The 25,398-nt window shown below is 46.4% G+C and overlaps 1 protein-coding gene across 6 annotated transcripts in view; it reads left to right on the top strand.

Moving 5' to 3' along the window:
• The window catches only part of LOC129831781 (rho GTPase-activating protein 44-like), a 152,068-nt gene extending 128,954 nt beyond the window's left edge, over window positions 1-23,114 (top strand). For 3 of the 6 annotated variants that reach the window (XM_055895233.1, XM_055895223.1, XM_055895245.1), the window contains 4 exons: window positions 3,184-3,753; window positions 9,519-9,664; window positions 11,007-11,435; window positions 14,696-23,114. In XM_055895233.1, coding sequence (XP_055751208.1) covers window positions 3,184-3,753; window positions 9,519-9,664; window positions 11,007-11,435; window positions 14,696-14,886 — 1,336 coding nt within the window. In that variant the 3' untranslated portion in view covers window positions 14,887-23,114. Of the gene's footprint in view, window positions 1-3,183; window positions 3,754-9,518; window positions 9,665-11,006; window positions 11,436-12,977; window positions 13,036-14,695 lie in introns of all 6 variants that reach the window. The other 3 variants (XM_055895261.1, XM_055895252.1, XR_008755813.1) reach the window with 2 other exon arrangements.
• Window positions 23,115-25,398: the final 2,284 nt, after the last annotated feature.

Here is a 25,398-nt window from a genome sequence, read left to right as displayed (position 1 = left end):
TCCTGTTTGCCTGTTTCTCCTCATCATCTTTCCCTCCACTTCACCGTTGTTGTTCAGTCTGTCAGGTTTATGTCACTGTGGGAGCGAATGAAGAGGGGCTAGCTAACGTTCCTTCAGGTTTATGTCACTGTGGGAGCGAATGAAGAGGGGCTAGCTAACGTTCCTTCAGGTTTATGTCACTGTGGGAGCTAATAAAGAGGGGCTAGCTAACGTTCCTTCAGGTTTATGTCACTGTGGGAGCTAATGAAGAGGGGCTAGCTAACGTTCCTTCAGGTTTATGTCACTGTGGGAGCTAATGAAGAGGGGCTAGCTAACGTTCCTTCAGGTTTATGTCAATGTGGGAGCGAATGAAGAGGGGCTAGCTAACGTTCCTTCAGGTTTATGTCACTGTGGGAGCTAATGAAGAGGGACTAGCTAACGTTCCTTCAGGTTTATGTCCCTGTGGGAGCTAATGAAGAGGGGCTAGCTAACGTTCCTTCAGGTTTATGTCACTGTGGGAGCTAATGAAGAGGGGCTAGCTAACGTTCCTTCAGGTTTATGTCACTGTGGGAGCGAATGAAGAGGGACTAGCTAACGTTCCTTCAGGTTTATGTCACTGTGGGAGCGAATGAAGAGGGGCTAGCTAACGTTCCTTCAGGTTTATGTCACTGTGGGAGCGAATGAAGAGGGGCTAGCTAACGTTCCTTCAGGTTTATGTCACTGTGGGAGCGAATGAAGAGGGGCTAGCTAACGTTCCTTCAGGTTTATGTCACTGTGGGAGCTAATGAAGAGGGGCTAGCTAACGATCCTTCAGGTTTATGTCACTGTGGGAGCTAATGAAGAGGGGCTAGCTAACGTTCCTTCAGGTTTATGTCACTGTGGGAGCGAATGAAGAGGGACTAGCTAACGTTCCTTCAGGTTTATGTCACTGTGGGAGCGAATGAAGAGGGGCTAGCTAACGTTCCTTCAGGTTTATGTCACTGTGGGAGCGAATGAAGAGGGGCTAGCTAACGTTCCTTCAGGTTTATGTCACTGTGGGAGCGAATGAAGAGGGGCTAGCTAACGTTCCTTCAGGTTTATGTCACTGTGGGAGCTAATGAAGAGGGGCTAGCTAACGATCCTTCAGGTTTGAGAGGTGCACTATGGTTTATATCCCACCTCACGTTTTCATCAACACTTTATTTGAAGTACATACGTCTACGTTTTCTTTGTTTAAATGTCACATATCATTTCACTCCACAAGTCTCTGACAGCATGTAATTATTCAACCTGATCCCTGTGACGTGGTGTGGCTTGAGGTGACCTCTGTTGCCATGGCTACTTTGTTTTCTGCTGACACACACTGAGTGACGTTTTGATTTCTCCTCTCATCTTAAACCGCAGCAGTCATTAATACAATCCACCCCAGTTAATATCACATTAAAGTGGCAGTCTGGGATTGATACATCCATCTTGTTCTTGTTTGCATTCATAATGGCTGCGTCCATGTGACATGTTGCAGAAAGGTTGTTTATAAGATATGCTTGGTTTATGGCTTGTGATTGGCTTATTCTCCCTCCTGCTCTGTTGCTCTTTCAGCCAATGAGATGAAAGGGGTTTTGTGTCTGTCTCACACTGCCCTGGGCTGGCTGAGGGAACGCTATAACATTATATGTTGACTTTTTGCCCGAGTGGGCCCATATTAGAGTCATTAAGCATCTCAGAGTAGGAGTGATGGTCTAAGATCAGTTTAGCCTTTTAGCTCATAATTAATATTATTACCTGGACATGGTGACCTGATCCTAGATCAGCACTCCTACTCTGAGACAGCTTTCTGAATATGTGCCGCGGTCAAACATAAAGGCCAATCTCAGGCTACTACATTCTGTAGAGGTCAAAGACATGTGGGTTATCCTCCCTTCTAGTTGGTTACAGACTGTTTCACCATGACCAGCCTCTTGCAGTGTGAAGACACCAGTTGATCACAGAGTTTTACAGGCTCCACAGCAGCCCCCGTTCCTTTCCTTTGGGAATCCCTTTTGCTTTGCTGTTCTTTCTGCTTGTTGTTTCTCTTCACCAAGCTGACTGCAGTCTGTGTGCTGAGCTTGGTTCCCTCCCCACCGTCCGCTTGCCTTCTCCGCAGCAGAAAACAAACGCAGATTTTTAGTTTTAATCTGGATTAGACACTAACTACCAACCTAACTAACACCTCAGTAATCACAACAAGATAACCATCTCGCACCGCCACCACTACCACCACTACCACCGCCACCGCTACTACCGCCACCACTACCACCACTACCACCGCCACCGCTACTACCGCCACCACTACCACCACTACCACCGCCACCGCTACTACCGCCACCACTACCACCTCTACTACCGCCACCACTACCACCGCTACTACCGCAACCACTACCACCACCACTACTACCACTACCACCGCCACCGCTACTACCGCCACCACTACCACCGCTACCGCTACTACCGCCACCACTACCACCACTACTACCACCGCTACTACCACCACTACTACCGCCACCACTACCACCACTACCACCACTACTACCGCCATCACTACCACCACTACTACCGCCACCACTACCACCGCTACTACCACCACCACTACCACCACTACTACCACCACTACTACCGCCACTACTACCGCCACCACTACCACCGCTACTACCACCACCACTACCGCCACTACTACTGCCACCACTACCACCACTACTACCACCACTACTACTGCCACCAGTACCACCACTACTACTGCCACCACTACTACCACCACTACTACCGCCACCACTACCACCGCCACCACTACCACCGCTACTACCGCCACCACTACCACCACTACTACCGCCACCACTACCACCACTACTACCGCCACCACTACCACCGCTACTACCACCACTACTACTGCCACCAGTACCACCACTACTACTGCCACCAGTACCACCTCCACCACCGCAACCACCGCCACCACCACCACTGCTACCACTACCACCTCCACCACCACCACCGCAACCACCGCCACCACCACCACTGCTACCACTACCACCTCCACCTCCACCACCACCACTGCTACCACCACCACCACCGCAACCACCGCCACCACCACCACTGCTACCACTACCTCCACCACTACCACCACCACCGCCCCGTATCCCTCTGTTCAGCTACAGCTCTTTCTTCTTTGTTCTGTTCTTTATATACTTACAGCTCAGACGACGTGTCGCCCAATCGGCCGGACTCCTCTCATGTCTACCCTCCCCCCGGGCCAGGGGAGGTGCGGCCGCCCCCTCCCTACCCCACCTCCACCCTACCCCACCCCGCCCCCCACCACTTCTACCCCCACCCCAAGGTCCTACCCTGTCCTCGCCCCGTGGCCCCAGGGCCAGAGTCACAGCCCCCCGGCTCCCCTCCTCTCCCGCTGCGATGGTCTGGCTTCACCCCCCCTCTCCCGCCTCCCACCTCCTCCTCTTCCTCCTCCTCTTCCTCGCTTGACATCAACTCCAACCCCAAACCCAGCTGCCTGCATTTCCCCTCCAAACATGGCCTCCCGCACGGCCACCCGCTGCCAGGTGACATGTCACTGCCGCCTCATGCTCCCCTGCCCCCCGATATGTGTAAGGCCTCGCCCCTCTACATGAAAACCCCCCTGGTACTGGCCCGTCATGACCTGTCCCTGGGCATGAGCATGGGCAACCCCCCTAGCCTGCTGTCCTCCGCCCCCCCGCTGTGGGCTACATGTCCCTGTGCCAGAGAGAGAGGACTCCCCAGGCTGACTAGGTAAATACAATGCCTGCATGCCTGCCCCCCTCGCCAGTCCTGCCTACCTGCTGCCTGCCCTGACACTGAGACAGACATACAGACAGGCAAACAGATGCAGGAGGGTATGGAGACACCACCCACTACACCACAGAGAGAGAGCAGAGAGAGAGAGCAGAGAGAGAGCAGAGAGAGAGCAGAGAGAGAGAGCAGAGAGAGAGCAGAGAGAGAGGTCAGAGATAGAGAGAGAGAGTGAGCTTACCAGCTCTTTTTCCAGGTGGCCACATGTCCTGTCCATGTCCTTTATCTTGCTGGCTCATATTTTGGTGTTTTTGCTGATCTGAAACATTCACCTTGCCAGGGGATGCCTCTCCAGGGAGTTGCCTAGCAACTGAGGATGTTACTGCCTTTTGCACAGAACAGAAAATTAATAAATGCATGAATAACACTGTATATGATTATCTACAAGCATATTAATGTATTACTAATGTAGTTTAAATCGTAGTGAAGGTTTTTCTGGTCAACTGATGCACAACTTTTGGATATTCCAAACGCATCATTGTTTACTATATCAAGTCAATCAGAAGACCAGGAAGTCAATCACAAGACCAGGAAGTCAATCAGAAGATCATAAAGTCAATCAGAAGATCAGGAAATCAATCAGGAGATCAGGAAATCAATGAGAAGATCAGGATGTCATTTAGAGGACCAGGACATCAAACCTTAGACCAGGAAATCAATCAGTAGACCAGGACATCAATCAGTAGACCAGGAAATCAATCAGTAGACCAGGAAATCAATCAGTAGTTCAGGGAATCAATCAGAAGACAAGGAAATCATTCAGGAGACCAGGAAATCAATCAGAAGACCAGGAAATCAATGAGAAGATCAGGAAACCATCCAATGACCTGGAGTGGGAAGTTCAGGCTCATCAATCCACAGTCACCATCCAATGACCTGGGAGTGGGAAGTTCAGGCTCATCAATCCACAGTCACCATCTAATGACCTGGGAGTGGGAAGTTCAGGCTCAGTAATCCACAGTCACCATCCAATGACCTGGGAGTGGGACGTTCAGGCTCATCAATCCACAGTCACCATCCAATGACCTGGGAGTGGGAAGTTCAGGCTCATCAATCCACAGTCACCATCCAATGACCTGGGAGTGGGAAGTTCAGGCTCATCAATCCACAGTCACCATCCAATGACCTGGGAGTGGGAAGTTCAGGCTCATCAATCCACAGTCACCATCCAATGACCTGGGAGTGGGAAGTTCAGGCTCATCAATCCACAGTCACCACCCAATGACCTGGGAGTTGGAAGTTCAGGCTCATCAATCCACAGTCACCACCCAATGACCTGGGAGTTGGAAGTTCAGGCTCATCAATCCACAGTCACCATCCAATGACCTGGGAGTGGGAAGTTCAGGCTCATCAATCCACAGTCACCACCCAATGACCTGGGAGTTGGAAGTTCAGGCTCATCAATCCACAGTCACCATCCAATGAAGAGTGTGTATATAGTCTAGTGAGTGTGTATATAGTCTAGCGAGTGTATATATAGTCTAGTGAGTGTATATATAGTCTAGTGAGTGTGTATATAGTCTAGTGAGTGTGTATATAGTCTAGTGAGTGTATATATAGTCTAGTGAGTGTGTATATATATAGTCTAGTGAGTGTGTATATAGTCTAGTGAGTGTGTATATAGTCTAGTGAGTGTATATATAGTCTAGTGAGTGTGTACATAGTCTAGTGAGTGTGTATATAGTCTAGTGAGTGTGTATATATTCTAGTGAGTGTGTGTCAGGTCAGTGCAAGATAGAGTCATTGCAGATAGTTTGGGTAACCATTAATTGACTATTTAGCCGTGTCCAGTGTCCTGTGTCCAGTGTCCTGTCTCTAGTGTCCCAGTAGAGTCAATACCACTAGACGTAGTAGGGCAGCAGGAGTCATTATACCAATTCTGTCCATGTCACAGTCTCAAATGGCACCCTATTCCATACACAGTGCACTACTTTGGACCAGGGGCCATAGAGATCTGGTCAAAAGTAGTGCACTATGTAGTGAATAGGGTGCCACTTGGGACGCACACTACGTCAACATTTCAGAAGCATCCTGCTTGGTGATGTTCCTTTCCACTCTCCGTGATTCCTCATTCACACAAACCCCTACACTGTTCAGACTGGTAGACTCTAGTATCCCCTATACTGTTCACACTGGTAGACTCTAGTATCCCCTATACTGTTCAGACTGGTAGACTCTAGTGTCCCCTATACTGTTCACACTGGTAGACTCTAGTGTCCCCTATACTGTTCAGACTGGTAGACTCTAGTATCCCCTATACTGTTCAGACTGGTAGACTCTAGTGTCCCCTATACTGTTCACACTGGTAGACTCTAGTATCCCCTATACTGTTCACACTGGTAGACTCTAGTGTCCCCTATACTGTTCACACTGGTAGACTCTAGTGTCCCCTATACTGTTCACACTGGTAGACTCTAGTGTCCCCTATACTGTTCACACTGGTAGACTCTAGTTTCCCCTATACTGTTCACACTGGTAGACTCTAGTGTCCCCTATACTGTTCACACTGGTAGACTCTAGTATCCCCTATACTGTTCACACTGGTAGACTCTAGTATCCCCTATACTGTTCACACTGGTAGACTCTAGTATCCCCTATACTGTTCACACTGGTAGACTCTAGTGTCCCCTATACTGTTCACACTGGTAGACTCTAGTGTCTCCTATACTGTTCACACTGGTAGACTCTAGTATCCCCTATACTGTTCACACTGGTAGACTCTAGTGTCTCCTATACTGTTCACACTGGTAGACTCTAGTGTCCCCTATACTGTTCACACTGGTAGACTCTAGTATCCCCTATACTGTTCACACTGGTAGACTCTAGTGTCTCCTATACTGTTCACACTGGTAGACTCTAGTGTCTCCTATACTGTTCACACTGGTAGACTCTAGTGTCCACTATACTGTTCACACTGGTAGACTCTAGTGTCTCCTATACTGTTCACACTGGTAGACTCTAGTGTCCCCTATACTGTTCACACTGGTAGACTCTAGTATCCCCTATACTGTTCACACTGGTAGACTCTAGTATCCCCTATACTGTTCACACTGGTAGACTCTAGTGTCCCCTATACTGTTCACACTGGTAGACTCTAGTGTCCCCTATACTGTTCACACTGGTAGACTCTAGTGTCCCCTATACTGTTCACACTGGTAGACTCTAGTGTCCCCTATACTGTTCACACTGGTAGACTCTAGTATCCCCTATACTGTTCACACTGGTAGACTCTAGTGTCCCCTATACTGTTCACACTGGTAGACTCTAGTGTCCCCTATACTGTTCACACTGGTAGACTCTAGTGTCCCCTATACTGTTCACACTGGTAGACTCTAGTATCCCCTATACTGTTCACACTGGTAGACTCTAGTGTCCCCTATACTGTTCACACTGGTAGACTCTAGTATCCCCTATACTGTTCACACTGGTAGACTCTAGTGTCCCCTATACTGTTCACACTGGTAGACTCTAGTGTCCCCTATACTGTTCACACTGGTAGACTCTAGTGTCCCCTATACTGTTCACACTGGTAGACTAGTGTCCCCTATACTGTTCACACTGGTAGACTCTAGTGTCCCCTATACTGTTCACACTGGTAGACTCTAGTGTCCCCTATACTGTTCACACTGGTAGACTAGTGTCCCCTATACTGTTCACACTGGTAGACTAGTGTCCCCTATACTGTTCACACTGGTAGACTAGTGTCCCCTATACTGTTCACACTGGTAGACTCTAGTGTCCCCTATACTGTCCACACTGGTAGACTCTAGTTTCCCCTATACTGTTCACACTGGTAGACAAGTGTCCCCTATACTGTTCACACTGGTAGACTCTAGTGTCCCCTATACTGTTCACACTGGTAGACTCTAGTATCCCCTATACTGTTCACACTGGTAGACTCTAGTATCCCCTATACTGTTCACACTGGTAGACTCTAGTGTCCCCTATACTGTTCACACTGGTAGACTCTAGTATCCCCTATACTGTTCACACTGGTAGACTCTAGTGTCCCCTATACTGTTCACACTGGTAGACTCTAGTGTCCCCTATACTGTTCACACTGGTAGACTCTAGTATCCCCTATACTGTTCACACTGGTAGACTCTAGTATCCCCTATACTGTTCACACTGGTAGACTCTAGTGTCCCCTATACTGTTCACACTGGTAGACTCTAGTATCCCCTATACTGTTCACACTGGTAGACTCTAGTGTCCCCTATACTGTTCACACTGGTAGACTCTAGTGTCCCCTATACTGTTCACACTGGTAGACTCTAGTATCCCCTATACTGTTCAGACTGGTAAACTCTAGTGTCCCCTATACTGTTCACACTGGTAGACTCTAGTATCCCCTATACTGTTCACACTGGTAGACTCTAGTATCCCCTATACTGTTCACACTGGTAGACTCTAGTGTCCCCTATACTGTTCACACTGGTAGACTCTAGTGTCCCATATACTGTTCACACTGGTAGACTCTAGTATCCCCTATACTGTTCACACTGGTAGACTCTAGTGTCCCCTATACTGTTCACACTGGTAGACTCTAGTGTCCCCTATACTGTTCACACTGGTAGACTCTAGTGTCCCCTATACTGTTCACACTGGTAGACTCTAGTATCCCCTATACTGTTCACACTGGTAGACTCTAGTGTCCCCTATACTGTTCACACTGGTAGACTCTAGTATCCCCTATACTGTTCACACTGGTAGACTCTAGTGTCCCCTATACTGTTCACACTGGTAGACTCTAGTATCCCCTATACTGTTCACACTGGTAGACTCTAGTGTCCCCTTTACTGTTCACACTGGTAGACTCTAGTGTCCCCTATACTGTTCACACTGGTAGACTCTAGTATCCCCTATACTGTTCACACTGGTAGACTCTAGTATCCCCTATACTCTCTGAAGTACACACTGTCTAGTGACCCCTATACCCTCTGAAGTACACACTGTCTAGTGACCCCTATACCCTCTGAAGTACACACTGTCTAGTGACCCCTATACCCTCTGAAGTACACACTGTCTAGTGACCCCTATACCCTCTGAAGTACACACTGTCTAGTGACCCCTATACCCTCTGAAGTACACACTGTCTAGTGACCCCTATACCCTCTGAAGTACACACTGTCTAGTGACCCCTATACCCTCTGAAGTACACACTGTCTAGTGACCCCTATACCCTCTGAAGTACACACTGTCTAGTGATATACCTATATAGGTGTTAAAGGCCTGATATGATGGGAGCTAGTTATTATTATTACCAGTCAGTAACTACAGCAACACAACAGACCCAGATACTATGTAGTAGGTTACAGCAACACAACAGACCCAGATACTATGTAGTAACTACAGCAACACAACAGACCCAGATACTATGTAGTAACTACAGCATCACAACAGACCCAGATACTATGTAGTAGGTTGGAAACAACTGACATTGATTAAGGTTATATGATGATGATGATGATGATGATGATGATGATGATGATGATGATGATGATGATGATGATGATGATTATGATGATGATGATGATGACAATTAAGAAGGGCTCCCTTGTAAAAGAGACCTTATTCTCAGTGGTCCCTGTTAAAATAAAGGTCAAATAAATGAAGGACATTTTGTGTAGCGATGATGTTGCGATGTAGAGTGACATCTAGAAGTGAACAGTGACAGCAGCCTAACATCCTCTCTCCTTCACCAGTACACTGAGGAGTAAGGAGAGCTCTCCAGTGATTGGTCACAAGGGGGTGCAGGTGGCAGGTCCGACGGTGCCCCCTGGCGTTGGCCAGCAGAGCTGCAGCCAGTCTCCCCACTCCACAGAACACAGCCCACACACCATGCGCCAAGGTCAGCGGTTCAACGTCAGTCGGATCCATATCTTTGGATTCTTGTTGTTTTACCTATACAGCAAACGTATGACTCTGAGCGGGTTCTAGAAGGATTCATAGTGAGCCTGTTGCTGGATTAAGTCCTAAATACGTTCCATGTTGATTCTCCATTCAACATGATCCAGAAAACAGACACTTCATGTATTATACATGTCTTATCTAATTTGTTGTTTATCAAAATGTTTATATTAATTTGTCTTACTGTATAAAACTAGGGTTGGAACCAAAATTATTTTCCAATCGATTTTTGTTCTGAACAGAAACATTTATTTATTTTGGTTCCGTTCCATTGTTCTGACCAGCAAAATAAAGTTCTGAACTGGTTGGAACCAGACAAAAGGACCAGTTTATATCGTTCCTTTCTGTTCCTTTATACATTTAGATTGACATTAAATTACTTCACCAATCAGTGCGGATAGCACTAAGCAATTTATTCTGAATATGGAAAATCGTCAAGAGCAAATTGTATTTTGCCGTAACAGCATAGTTTAATCATAATGAAAGACAGACACACACTGTGCCAGTCACAGCGTAGGGCACAAGATGCAACTGAAATGTTGAGGGTGAGGACAGAGTGAGAGATGATGGAGGAAGCTTGCTTTGAAGCGCTGGCCATCTTGTTATGACATGCATTATCTGAATTAGGCTCAAAGAATATTGCCTACAGAGGAGAGGCTTCTATGGAGGAACGTAGCAAGCTAGCTAACAAGCTTGTGTGTGCAGAGCAGCACTAGAATTAGAACACGTCTTACCTTTTTATGGTTAATAAATCCAATGTGAAACACGATAACAATAGTATCCTTAACCAACATTGAAAAGTCAATCCATTCTTCTCCAATTAAACATCTCTCCCTAATTTCTGAATCATGCTTGTAACATTGTCAGTAGGCTACAGTACCTGCTTCAGAGGGGCAGGTAACCTACAGACACCCACACTCACTGGAAAAGATTTCCAGCTGGCAGGCAGACGCTGGAATACGTTTCTGAGTGACAGAGTGAGGGCTTTGCATAGGCGCTTTGTTGCGATTTTTGTGGGACTGGAAAAAAATGCCCGGAACGTAAAATAACTTTATTAACCGGTTGCCATGTTTTTAAAATAATGGTTCTGTTCCGGAAAAGTATAGATCCCTTTTGTTTTTGGTTCGGGTTCTGTTCCTCATATAATTACTTTATTTTCCGGTTTTCGGTTCTGTTCCCTGAACCGGTTCCAACCCCTGGTATAAAGGTAGGCTTAGTTTTAGATGTGTTAATTTACGTTAGATATTCATGTTCATGTTAACTCTCTCCTTTTCTGTCTCCAGGCTCTAAGAAGCTGGCCCCTATCCCTCCAAAGGTTCCAGCTGGGTACGGCCAGTCGGGTGGTTCTGGTGGGATTTCGGACCAGTCCACAGGTCAGCCGTCGCCGGTCAGCCTGTCCCCCACTCCTCCGAGCACCCCCTCCCCCTATGGACTGGCCGGTCCCCCACAGGCCCCTGGAGGACTAGGGGCCTCCTCCCCCGGTCAGAACCCTCTCTGTGGCTCCCTAGGGTCCCTGGGGTCCCTGTCCTCCCCCCCTTCTCTGACCGGCACGCTGGGCAAGTCTCGGCCCACCCCTAAGCCCCGGCAGAGGCCCAGCCTGCCCCCTCCTCAGCCGCCCACCGTCCCTCAGCCGGGGGCCACCCCTGTTGGCCCTGGGCCCCTGGAGCAGGGCATCCTGGACGGACTGTCACCCGGGGAGAGCATGTCCACAGGTAAACAACATGATGATCACGTAACCACGGCAACGACACCACCACTACCACCGCCCCAACCACCACAGGTGGGGTCAGGGACGATGCAGCCGCGTCCGGCTCTCAGACTGGCTGTGGCGCTGTCCAATGGAGACGGTGGACAGGTGTAGCTAGTAGGACTAGGGAAATCAGCATCCTATCGCTACTGACTCACCCGTTCTATAAAATAATGTATTACTGAATAACGGTGGCCTTTATTTAGACAGACAGATGCAGTCATCCAAGAAGAACAATATGTTGTAAATATTAAGATTTTGTTGCACATTGTAGAGAGAAAACTACACTATGTATCCATTGCTTGTGTTATGTGCTGATGTTTCTAAGTATTGTGAGGAAACATCAGGGAAGCATAGCGATGTCCTGCTTGTATGGAAGTTTCCATTAGATTCATCATGTGCTTCCTCTCTGTTTATCCCTCATACAGTACGCCAGAGCTAGGTAGGTCCCAGGTCCCACACGCATAGAAATAGAATGACTAGAACAGAACAAACCCCCCGCATACCACGGCAATTTGACAGTGTTTTCACCGTCATTTGGTCGCATCGTGTGTTGTTATGAACGCCTCAGCCATTGTGGTGCCTGAAAGTGGAGTGACGCCCAGTCATTCTGAACGGAGGCTAATGACTGGTTGGTCTAAATTACACTATAGATTACACTATAGTGGCCTGGAAATACGACGTTGTTGTCAGCAAATAATTAGTAGGAAACAAGTTTGCCATCATTAGGATGTCGTCAAATTCACTTTAGAGAGATTAGCGATCAAAGTTAGTCCGAAATGTCTAGCAATGCTAACGTTAGTTAGCATAAACCCAGGACTGTCCCTCAATCTCAGCCAGCTAGGTAAAGTTATATTGCATCTAAGGTCAATCTGGCTTCATCACAGTGATAAGAAAAGGTTTTCTTACTAATAGCTTGTCTCCTCTTGAAATATCATTGGGTTTCCAAGCCCAGTATAATGCACTTTAGGCTAGATCTTCATCAGTGCCCATTGACAATGCATTGACCTTCAGACGGGCACCAGGGCTCAAGAGAATCTTCATAATGATGTTGTGACGCAACGTGCAATCCATGAATATAGCCAACATTGTTCCACTCATCATGGAATGTTGACTTGAAAGGGGAATGTCTATTCTAGTCATTCTAATTCTATGCTTACTCTCTCAGGACAAACATGGCTCATTCTAGGCTGGTCCCAGACCTGTTTGTGCTCTTTCCAACCCCATTGCACATTGGCAAGCAATTCCACAAGGAGTTGGCAAGAGAGCAGAAACATACTGGCAACCAGGCTTATTGAAGAAGTGGTCACTCAGATAGGCCTACTTCTTGTCTGATGTCATAATTATGATCTGAGGTGTTCCATAGAAATCTAATTCTAATATTCTATGAGGTTCTCTGTTCTACATGTCAGTATCAATACCAGTCATTCTCTCTGTGTCCCTGTGTTCTATTCATGATTCTCTTGTTCCCCTGCTCTGCTCTACCTGCTACTATGTTGTGTACCAGCCGTGTGAGGCCAGGGGAGTCAGTGTGGTGTGGGCTAAGTGTGAGGGGGACGTTTAGGGTAAGCCAGATTTGACATCGCCCGCCAGTAACGTTACCGTACTACGCTCCATCTCTCACCGCTCCGCCCGCCTCGCCCCACCTGGCCTGGTGCTGTGGCTGCCTCTGGGTTCTCCTGCAGCCTGCTTCAAACATGCATACATCTTGTACCTTTTAGCTAAACAGCTAGCTATCAGCCAGCCATGCTAATGCTAGCTAGCTGTCCCATTCTGTTTGTGTCACAGTATCAGCCATGCTAACACTAGCTATCTGCCCAATTCTGTTGGTGTTACAGTATCAGCCATGCTAACACTAGCTATCTGCCCAATTCTGTTGGTGTTACAGTATCAGCCATGCTAACAGTAGCTAGCTGTCCCATCAGTGGGTTTACAATATCAGCCATGCTAACGTTAGCTAGCTGCCCCATTCTGTTGATGTTACAGTATTAGCCATGCTAACACTAGCTAGCTGCCCCATTCTGTTGGTGTTACTTTATGCATGCTGTTGTTCAGACTGTGCGTACTGTATGCATGGCTTATGGACTTCCTAGAGCGCATCACGTACACTGCAGCGCTCACCATTGCAGACGCCGTCGCTTCCTCCGAAGGTCCATCTTTAACGCTTTGGCCCTTTTTACCATCCCCATGCCAACAAACGTCGCCCCTGCTACAGGACAGGCGTGTGGGCTCACAGGTAACCCCCAGGTGACCCCCATCCCAGACCCATGGCTTCAGGACAGACCCATCTGTTTCACTGCCCTCCCTCTGACAGCATCGCCTCCTGCTCAGTGCTCCGTCTGTTTCACTGCCCTCCCTCTGACAGCATCGCCTCCTGCTCCATCTCATTCTGACACAGTGGAAGACGGTCATCATTCTCTGGTTATTATTGCTGTCCAGCAGCTGCAGCAATACCTCAGCAAATTACCAAACAAGTAGACTAATTCCCTACCGCATAATATTGTGTGTGTCCCAAATGGCCCCCTATTCCCTATATAGGTCTCTGGTCAAAAGTAGTGCACTACATAGGGAATACGCTGCAATTTAGGACACAAACATAGAGATGATTCCCGTTGTTCATTCAAGCTTCGATGTCTTGGCGCCCAATCCACACACATCTTGTTGCCTCTGTAGTCAATACAGTATTCTGGTCGTTGTTGTAAACGTTTTTTTTTTTACGTTTTGTGTCATTGTGAAATAATTTTGAAAACGTGTTATTTTATTTCACTGAACAAAGTTGAATTAACTTTTCGTTATTATTTTGGACAGCAGCACAAAGGACCTGTGTACTGTTATAGACCTAGCTTCTCCAGAGGTGTCTGGTGTTATTACTACTAGCCCAGTAACACAGTATGACTACCTCCCTGTGTAGAATGTGTCAGAGACCAACATAACATATTTACCTGCTGCTGCTTTCTTCAAACAACAACAACAGAATGTAGTTTTTTCTGACTCAAAAAACTAAATTTCCTTTCTGCTTTATTCCTTTTTTACACACCATCATCACCATACGCCCTCCTCCTCCTCCTCCTCCTCCTCCTCCTCCTCCTCCTCCTCCTCCTCCTCCTCCTCCTCCTCCTCCTCCTCCTCCTCCTCTTCCTCATGCTTCTCTTCACCACCACCACACCATAATAATCACTTCCCACCTCTGTCGCCATGCCAACTCGCTAACCATGCCATCATTAGATTACTTCAATTATGAAATCCCCTCCATCAATGTGAACCTGGACAGCCTCATCGACGAGTTCAGCGGTGCTGCCCCCTGCAGGCGCTACGGAGCGGTGACACACTCTCCTCCCCCGGGGAGAGACGAAAACCCAGACCACGACCCCTACGCCGTGCCTGAGGACGACGAACCCCAGGACACCACCTTATGACATCATTACCCTGAGACTGCCCGATGATGTGACATCATCAGAGCTCGCCCGAGGCTGGCACAGTGGCGCTCCTACATCCAGCTAGCTGTACATACTGTTAGACTGTAATGCTCGCTCGCTCACACCGCACTGCCACGACGCTCCCAGACAAAACAAACAAACAAGGCTTCTTCTTATACACCACAATGCTCAACTGACCTTTGACCTGAAACTCCAGGTCTGAACAATGACCTCTGACCTGGAACTCCAGGACTGAACCTTGACCTCTGACCTGGAACTCCAGGACTGAATCCCCCCCCCCCCCTCACATTATGCTATACCTGCAGGCTGCAAGCAAAACTCATCTCTTAGAAATACTACGCAAATAGTAATGTAAAGTCAATGTGAGGAAACAATAACACACCACATGCCATATAGAGGAGGACCAGTTGCCTTTGGAAGAAAGAAGACATATGGATTACATGGAGGAGTATTAATGCCATGTTCAGTATTATGTTTTATTTTTGCTTTGTGGGATACTACAGTTTTTTCCTCTCTTTGAAACAGTGATCAGTATTTTTTGTGACTTTTTAAGTATTTTTTTTTTGCCTTATATGAAAAGCCTGCACTTAAATTGCAATACATGCATCGCATACTCACAAATACTTTGCCCTGACCCTAAAGGAAGGAAACTCGTAACCTGACTGGTTGGGTAGATGTGTGGGTAAAGTGGGTCTGACTGGTTGTGTAGATGTGTGGGTAAAGTGGGTCTGACTGGTTGTGTAGATGTGTGGGTAAAGTGGGTCTGAATGGTTGGGTAGATGTGTGGGTAAAGTGGGTCTGACTGGTTGTGTAGATGTGTGGGTAAAGTGGGTCTGACTGGTTGTGTAGATGTGTGGGTAAAGTGGGTCTGATTGGTTGGGTAGATGTGTGGGTAAAGTGGGTCTGACTGGTTGTGAAGATGTGTGGGTAAAGTGGGTCTGACTGGTTGGGTAGATGTGTGGGTAAAGTTGGTCTGATTGGTTGGGTAGATGTGTGGGTAAAGTGGGTCTGATTGGTTGGGCAGATGTGTGGGTAAAGTGGGTCTGACTGGTTGTGAAGATGTGTGGGTAAAGTTGGTCTGATTGGTTGGGTAGATGTGTGGGTAAAGTGGGTCTGACTGGTTGTGTAGATGTGTGGGTAAAGTGGGTCTGATTGGTTGGGTAGATGTGTGGGTAAAGTGGGTCTGATTGGTTGGGTAGATGTGTGGGTAAAGTGGGTCTGATTGGTTGGTTAGATGTGTGGGTAAAGTGGGTCTGATTGGTTGGTTAGATGTGTTGGTAAAGTGGGTCTGACTTGTTGTGTAGATGTGTGGGTAAAGTGGGTCTGACTGGTTGTGTAGATGTGTGGTTAGGGGGTCTTCAGGGTCATTGTGTGTAGTGTACTGTATTCCTAACAGGGTAATATGATGAGATAGTTATTAGTCCTAGTTTTCTGCACACTATAGAGATGATGATGAACAGAGTCTATTGAATAATGCAGTATGAAATGCATAACTAACCCTATTCTGTGAAGGGTTTGGGTCCATTCCATTTCAATTCGGTCAATTTAGGAAGCAAAGTGTTTACTTTCTGAATGACTGAATTGAAATGGAATGGACCCCAACCCTGATGTCTGTGTCACCCCTGGCCCCAGTCCCTATTCTTTCCATGTCTATCCCATGTACACATATCTGCATTGATACACAGTTAGGAGACATCGGTAGGACTGCTTTGTAAGTAGCAATAATGTATTTGTACAGGGTTAAAGAGGAATTCACGCACATATTTTCACCAGCACAGTATTAGAATGTCTTTGGAATAGAACTCAGTATATTGTTGCTGTTCTCAGAAGGGGTTTTCAACTATCAAACTGTATCGTTAGACAATAATGATGGACATGAAATATGTTTTCGAGTTGGGTCCAGAATACTAACTAGCCATTTGATTTATGTCCCCAAAATGAAGGCCCCTTATTGCTTAAAACCTGTCTGGATCCAATAGCAGAGCTGTGCTCACAGAGACTGAGGAGTGACATCATACCTTTCACACTCAGGAGTGACATCATACCTTTCAGACTGGGGAGTGACATCATACCTTTCAGACTGGGGAGTGACATCATACCTTTCAGACTGGGGAGTGACATCATACAATTTAGACGAGGGAGTGACATCATACATTTCAGACTGGGGAGTGACATCACACCTTTCAGACTGGGGAGTGAGTGACATCATACCTTTCAGACTGGGGAGTGACATCATACCTTTCAGACTGGGGAGAGACATCATACCTTTCAGACTGGGGAGTGAGTGACATCATACATTTCAGACTGGGGAGAGACATCACACCTTTCAGACTGGGGAGTGAGTGACATCATACATTTCAGACTGGGGAGAGACATCACACCTTTCAGACTGGGGAGTGACATCACACCTTTCAGACTGGGGAGTGACATCATACCTTTCAGACTGGGAGTGACATCATACCTTTCAGACTGGGGAGTGACATCACACCTTTCAGACTGGGGAGAGACATCATACCTTTCAGACTGGGAGAGACATCATACCTTTCAGACTGGAGAGATACATTTTACCCTTTTCATACTTCTGAGCTGAGCAGAACCGCGCTGTATTGTTCTGGCCTGGTTACACCTCCACTAAAGCTGCTGGATCCATGCTGGAAAGAACCTTTTAAAAGGAAAATATCCAAGCCAGCACAATACTGTTTGGGTTTGCAAGATAGTGTGAAAAGGGTATTAGAGCTTGATACAGAGGGGTCAGTCTCAGAGGACCAATTATGTTCCTCCTCAAAACTGCTCATAAAACAACCAATCAGATCCAAAGGTTCCAAAGACTGCTTCAGGTTCGAAATATGTTTCTCTCTTAACTCCAGGCTCTGTAGTCCAGGCTCTGTAGTCCAGGCTCTGTAGACCAGGCTCTGTAGACCAGGCTCTGTAGACCAGGCTCTGTATTCCAGGCTCTGTAGACCAGGCTCTGTAGTCCAGGCTCTGTAGTCCAGGATCTGTAGACCAGGCTCTGTATTTCAGGCTCTGTAGACCAGGCTCTGTATTTCAGGCTCTGTAGACCAGGCTCTGTAGTCTAGGCTCTGTAGTCTAGGCTCTGTAGTCCAGGCTCTGTAGTCCAGGCTCTGTAGTCCAGGCTCTGTAGTCTAGACTCTGTAGTCCAGGCTCTATAGTCCAGGCTCTATAGTCCAGGCTCTGTAGACCAGGCTCTGTAGACCAGGCTCTCTAGTCCAGGCTCTGTAGACCAGGCTCTGTAGTCCAGGCTCTGTAGACCAGGCTCTGTATTTCAGGCTCTGTAGTGCAGGCTCTGTATTTCAGGCTCTGTAGACCAGGCTCTGTAGTCCAGGCTCTGTAGTCCAGGCTCTGTATTCCAGGCTCTGTAGTCCAGACTCTGTAGTCCAGGCTCTGTAGACCAGGCTCTGTAGTCCAGGCTCTGTATTTCAGGCTCTGTATTTCAGGCTCTGTAGTCCAGGCTCTGTATTTCAGGCTCTGTAGTCCAGGCTCTGTAGACCAGGCTCTGTAGTCCAGGCTCTGTAGTCCAGGCTCTGTATTTCAGGCTCTGTCGTCCCGGCTCTGTAGTCCAGGCTCTGTAGTCCAGGCTCTGTAGTCCAGGCTCTGTAGTCCAGGCTCTGTAGTCCAGGCTCTGTCGTCCCGGCTCTGTCGTCCAGGCTCTGTCGTCCAGGCTCTGTCGTCCAGGCTCTGTCGTCCAGGCTCTGTAGACCAGGCTCTGTAGACCAGGCTCTGTCGTCCAGGCTCTGTAGTCCAGGCTCTGTAGTCCAGGCTCTGTATTTCAGGCTCTGTCGTCCAGGCTCTGTAGTCCAGGCTCTGTAGTCCAGGCTCTGTATTTCAGGCTCTGTCGTCCAGGCTCTGTAGTCCAGGCTCTGTCGTCCAGGCTCTGTCGTCCAGGCTAGGTATTTCAGGCTCTGTGATCTTCGACCCTATAGTGTAAATACAAAGAACTGTACATAAATATGTGTATAAACCTAAGAGGTAAAGTGTAATGTAAAGGCAAATCTTCATTATACATATATATTAATATATGTGATGAAATATTTATTATGTGTAGAGAAATGATATGATAAATAATGTGATGTTTATTTTTGTCCCCTGCACACGATTTATTACCAGATTCACACACAACAACACAACAGACATGTGACGCTGCGGAAACATGAGTGAAGAAAGATATTACTGTTCTGGGAGGGCCCCTTAGTAAATCACCAAGAAATACTCCGTCAAAAAAGCCATCTTTATACAAATATACCCTGCATTTGAACGCTATACGCATATAGAGGAAGAAGTGGCGGTTTACTGATTTGGTTTTTGGAAGATATGTTGCCAAGGATAGTCCAGATAATATGAGGAATCAATCAGAGATGGTGATGGATAGGTGGCTCGTTCCACCACTACGGTGCCTTTTAAGAAGTGTAACTCGGTCAAAGGAAACGTTTGATTTGACCTAATTTTCACATTCTGTCATGAAAAACACATTTTCCATCTCAAGAGGTGAAATAAAAAGCATTACTATAGTAAGTGCCTATTCCGTGCCAAATAAAGTAACGGGGTTGGCGATTTCTTCTTAAATCAGCCATAAACCCCCCTGTGACACGGGGGAATGGACGTTTGCTGTGTGCAACAGGGAGGGGAGAGGCAATTGAATGTAAACTTAAACAATGAGAAATAGTGAAAACATTTCAATCTTGTCTATCTATGGGTAACAGGGTGTTCTGCTGGACCGGCTCAGTTTCCCTCTACAAAACACCAGAAGATGACCACAAACAGTCCGACCGGCTTTTACTCTATGATTTGACTATTAGATGTTCAAAGTTCCCCCCCCCCCCACAAAAAAAATATAAAAAATGAACAGTTTCAGCATTATTAGAACGAGAGTTCAGTTCACGTCACAGACTTGAACTTAAATATTAGGGACATATGTAAATGAATCACTAATCACATAATAATAATTCTCAGAAATGACTTTATCAAAGTAACAAATTAAACTAAGGCTTTATAATTATGTTGAAACTTTGTGACATTTTGTGGATTAAACTGGTTAAAATCTTTCTAAAAGTGTCACAGGGTTGACGGAGGGACGTGTCAAAATTGTGATTTTATTAAATGACCAATGTGGTCTTCCTTTAATATGAGAGGCTTTTCAATATTGGTGCACAATTTCTCTACTTCAAATATCCAAGGGGCCAAAAGGAACTCTTTCCGTGGAACGACTCAGTTGTATTTGACACAGTGCACGCCTAACATTGGAAACTAAACATTCAGCCTGTCATCTTAGATTCCTCTGCGTCTTTTAAACAACCACCAGGACTGCTTGGAGACAACAGTCACAGACAGCTGCTATGACATCATCACAGCACATACTGTGCCATTACGTTGTTTACTTTCATACCCTCAGAGTCAAAAACAGACCCCAGCCTACCCTACAGTATAAACCCTGCCCTACCCTAGAGTAAAGACCCCACCCTACCCTACAGTATAGACCCCACCCTACCCTACAGTATAAACCCTACCCTACCCTACAGTATAGACGCCACCCTACCCTACAGTATAGACCCCACCCTACCCTACAGTATAGACCCCACCCTACCATACAGTATAGACCCCACCCTACCCTACAGTAAAGACCCCACCCTACCCTACAGTATAAACCCCACCCTACCCTACAGTATAGACCCCACCCTACCCTACAGTATAGACCCCACCCCACCCTACAGTATAGACCCCACCCTACCCTACAGTATAGACCCCACCCTACCCTACAGTATAGACCCCACCCTACCCTACAGTATAGACCCACCCTACCCTACAGTAAAGACCCCACCCTACCCTACAGTATAGACCCCACCTTACCCTACAGTATAGACCCCACCCTGCCCTACAGTGAAGACCCCACCCTACCCTACAGTATAGACCCCACCCTACCCTACAGTATAGAGGCCACCCTACCCTACAGTATAGACCCCACCCTACCCTACAGTATAGACCCCAACCTACTCTACATTATAGACCTCACCCTACCCTACAGTATAGACCCCACCCTACCCTACAGTATAGACCCCACCCTACCCTACAGTATAAACCCCACCCTACCCTACAGTATAGACCCCACCCTACCCTACAGTATAGACCCCACCCCACCCTACAGTATAGACCCCAACCTACTCTACAGTATAGACCCCACCCTACCCTAAAGTATAGACGCCACCCTACCCTACAGTATAGACCCCACCCTGCCCTACAGTATAGACCCCACCCTACCCTACAGTAAAGACCCCAACCTACCCTACAGTATAGACCCCACCCTACCCTACAGTAAAGACCCCACCCTGCCCTACAGTAAAGACCCCACCCTACCCTACAATATAGACACCACCCTACCCTACAGTATAGACCCCACCCTACCCTACAGTATAGACCCACCCTACCCTACAGTATAGACCCCACCCTACCCTACAGTATAGACCCCACCCTACCCTACAGTATAGACCCCAACCTACCCTAGAGTAAAGACCCCACCCTACCCTACAGTATAGACCCCACCCTACCCTACAGTATAGACCCCACACTACCCTACAGTATAGACCCCACCCTACCCTACAGTATAGACCCCACCCTACCCTACAGTATAGACCCCACCCTACCCTACATTATAGACCCCACCCTACCCTACAGTATAGACCCCACCCTACCCTACAGTATAGACCCCACCCTACCCTACAGTATAGACCCCACCCTACCCTACAGTATAGACTGTGACTGGAACTCGCTTTTCAATGCCTATATCAGGTGCTCCAGTGAATGTAATTAGCTCCAATAAGTGTGATGAGCTCAATATTAGGAGTTGAGGAATATAATCACTGTCATTAGAAAGATTCTACTATTTTATACTGCAGTACCTCCATGAACCCCTGGGGGGTGTGAACCCCCGGTCAAATACCTCTGCAGTGTTGTTGTATGGTATGCCTCAGTCAGAATGTGTTCTTGTCAATTAACTGCGATGTTTATGTAGATCTTGGTGATAAACACTGAGTTATATTGATAGTGGTGGAGATTATACACTATGACGATTTGCTAGTGCCCTCACATTGGTTATTTACGTTTTTAATTTATAAGAGTTTACTGTCTGTGCTGGCTTCATATATTTTCTGTGAGGATGCGTGGCAGGGGTGTCTTTCAAACGATATATTATTGTGTTAACTACCAACCCCAAACCTCATGTCCCTTCATCCAGTCTATTTTAACCACCAACCCCAAACCTCATGTCCCTTCATCCAGTCTGTTTTAACCACCAACCCCAAACCTCATGTCCCTTCATCCAGTCTGTTTTAAACACCAACCCCAAACCTCATGTCCCTTCATCCAGTCTGTTTTAACCACCAACCCCAAACCTCATGTCCCTTCATCCAGTCTGTTTTAACCACCAACCCCAAACCTCATGTCCCTTCAATCCAGTCTGTTTTAACTACCAACCCCAAACCTCAAGTCCCTTCATCCAGTCTGTTTTGCTGTTACAGATCAACTTGTTTACTTGTCGTTTTTGAGGTTTATTCTGATTTATGGATAGAGGGGAAAATGTGACACTGTCATGGATTTAGGTAGTCTTTTGATAATCCATGACGCGTCAATCACTGTCTTTTTAGGGATATATTTATAATCAACTATTTTAGGGGCACCTACAAAATGCAATGTGATATTATAGATGATATGTGGAAATTGATTGATGTGCGTTGATTGGTCAAGATGAGTTCATGACGATGAGGGCGTCATGGGTTGAAAGAGGAATGGCTGTTGCCCTGGAGTTGGAGTAGAGTGAATTTGGCATTAGACGCTGACCCTGGGTCAGTGTAACATTTCCCCCACATATGGTTAATACTAGGAATGAGGGAGGGGAAGCTGATCCTACATCAGTATCCTGTACCTATCCTTCACCTTCAGGGGAGCTGTTGCCCGTTGGATGTACTGCCTCCTCCTTTCTTCTGCTTTTCATAACTAGTGTAGAAACAAAGCTGCTGTCCCTCCCGCTCGGCAAGACCACCGCCACGCCCCGCCTCCACAACGCTAAGCCCCGCCTACCCCTTTCCCTCTGCTTAGCATATAAAGTGGAACACAGTCAGTGTGTACTGTGAAGCCTACCGCAATCCTTATCAGAATGTCAAGAATAAATATATATATATTAAACTCTACATTTTTAATAACCCCACCTGGTCCGTGTGGTTCTATGTGACTGTGTGTGTGTGTGTGTGTGTGTGTGTGTGTGTGTGTGTGTGTGTGTGTGTGTGTGTGTGTGTGTGTGTGTGTGTGTGTGTGTGTGTGTGTGTGTGTGTGTGTGTGTGTGCGTGGACGTGTTTAACTTTTCTTGTCGGGACCAGAACTCCCCACAAGAATTGTAAACAAACAACAATTTGACAAACTGAGGACATTTTGTTGGTCCCCACAAGGTCAAAGGCTGTTTCTAGGGGGTTTAGGGTTAAGGTTAGTGTTAAGGTTCAAATTAGGTTAAGGCTCAGGATTAGGAGCTAGGATTAGTTTTAGGCTCAGGATTAGGAGCTAGGATTAGTTTTAGGCTCAGGATTAGGAGCTAGGATTAGTTTTAGGCTCAGGATTAGGAGCTAGGATTAGTTTTAGGCTCACTATTAGGAGCTAGGATTAGTTTTAGGCTCAGGATTAGGAGCTAGGATTAGTTTTAGGCTCAGGATTAGGAGCTAGGATTAGTTATAGGCTCAGGATTAGGAGCTAGGATTCGTTTTAGGCTCAGGATTAGGAGCTAGGATTCGTTTTAGGGTTAAGGTTAGGTTTTTGGCTTAAGGTAAGGGTTAAGGTTAGGGTTAGGGTAGGAGTACAGGTTAGGGTTAGATTTAGGGTTAGGGGTTAGGGAAAATCGGACTTTGAATGGTACTGAACCCTGGATGGTGTTGTATGTTTATTCTCCAGTAGAGGACAGCCTTGCTTCAGATACCACTCAACATCCTGCAACCTCCACTTCCTATTAAACACGTGTCATCTCTGAGCTTCCCAGTCATTCAGCTATTGGTCAATATCCCCTGTAGCTGTTTCTATCAGCGCCTCAGTCAGGTTCTGACATCATCAGGTTCAACCCAGAGCCATCTTCTTTTCTACATGTTCATGTCAGAGAGAGATAACAGGTGTTTTCTACATGTCAGAGAGAGATAACATGTATTTTCTACATGTCCATGTCAGAGAGATAACATGTATTTTCTACATGTCCATGTCAGAGAGAGATAACAGGTGTTTTCTACATGTCAGAGAGAGATAACAGGTATTTTCTACATGTCCATGTCAGAGAGAGATAACAGGTATTTTCTACATGTCCATGTCAGAGAGAGATAACAGGTATTTTCTACATGTCCATGTCGGAGAGATAACAGGTATTTTCTACATGCCCATGTCAGAGAGAGATAACAGGTATTTTCTACATGTCCATGTCAGGGAGAGATAACAGGTATTTTCTACATGTCCATGTCAGAGAGAGATAACAGGTATTTTCTACATGTCAGAGAGAGATAACAGGTATTTTCTACATGTCCATGTCAGAGAGATAGCAGGTATTTTCTACATGTCCATGACAGAGAGATAACAGGTATTTTCTACATGTTCATGTCAGAGAGAGATAACAGGTATTTTCTACATCTCATTGTCAGAGAGATAACAGGTATGTTCTACATGTCCATGTCAGAGAGAGATAACATGTATTTTCTACATGTCCATGTCAGAGAGATAACATGTATTTTCTACATGTCCATGTCAGAGAGAGATAACATGTATTTTCTACATGTCCATGACAGAGAGATAACAGGTATTTTCTACATGTTCATGTCAGAGAGAGATAACAGGTATTTTCTACATCTCATTGTCAGAGAGATAACAGGTATTTTCTACATGTCCATGTCAGAGAGATAACAGGTATGTTCTACATGTCCATGTCAGAGAGAGATAACATGTATTTTCTACATGTCCATGTCAGAGAGATAACATGTATTTTCTACATGTCCATGTCAGAGAGAGATAACATGTATTTTCTACATGTCCATGTCAGAGAGATAACAGGTATTTTCTACATGTCCATGTCAGAGAGAGATAACATGTATTTTCTACATGTCCATGTCAGAGAGAGATAACAGGTATTTTCTACATGTCATAGAGAGATAACAGGTATGTTCTACATGTCCATGTCAGAGAGAGATAACATGTATTTTCTACATGTCCATGTCAGAGAGAGATAACGTGTATTTTCTACATGTCCATGTCAGAGAGATAACAGGTATTTTCTACATGTCCATGTCAGAGAGAGATAACATGTATTTTCTACATATCCATGTCAGAGAGAGATAACAGGTATTTTCTACATGTCCATGTCAGAGAGAGATAACAGGTATTTTCTACATGTCCATGTCAGAGAGAGATAACAGGTATTTTCTACGTCCATGTCAGAGAGAGATAACAGGGAGTCTATCTAGCCTC

The sequence above is a fragment of the Salvelinus fontinalis genome, chromosome 2 (assembly GCF_029448725.1).
Source record: "Salvelinus fontinalis isolate EN_2023a chromosome 2, ASM2944872v1, whole genome shotgun sequence".
In the NCBI taxonomy this organism is placed as follows: Eukaryota; Metazoa; Chordata; class Actinopteri; order Salmoniformes; family Salmonidae; genus Salvelinus; species Salvelinus fontinalis.
Note: the sequence above shows the minus strand (reverse complement) of the source record. Positions and strands in the feature narration are given on the sequence as shown.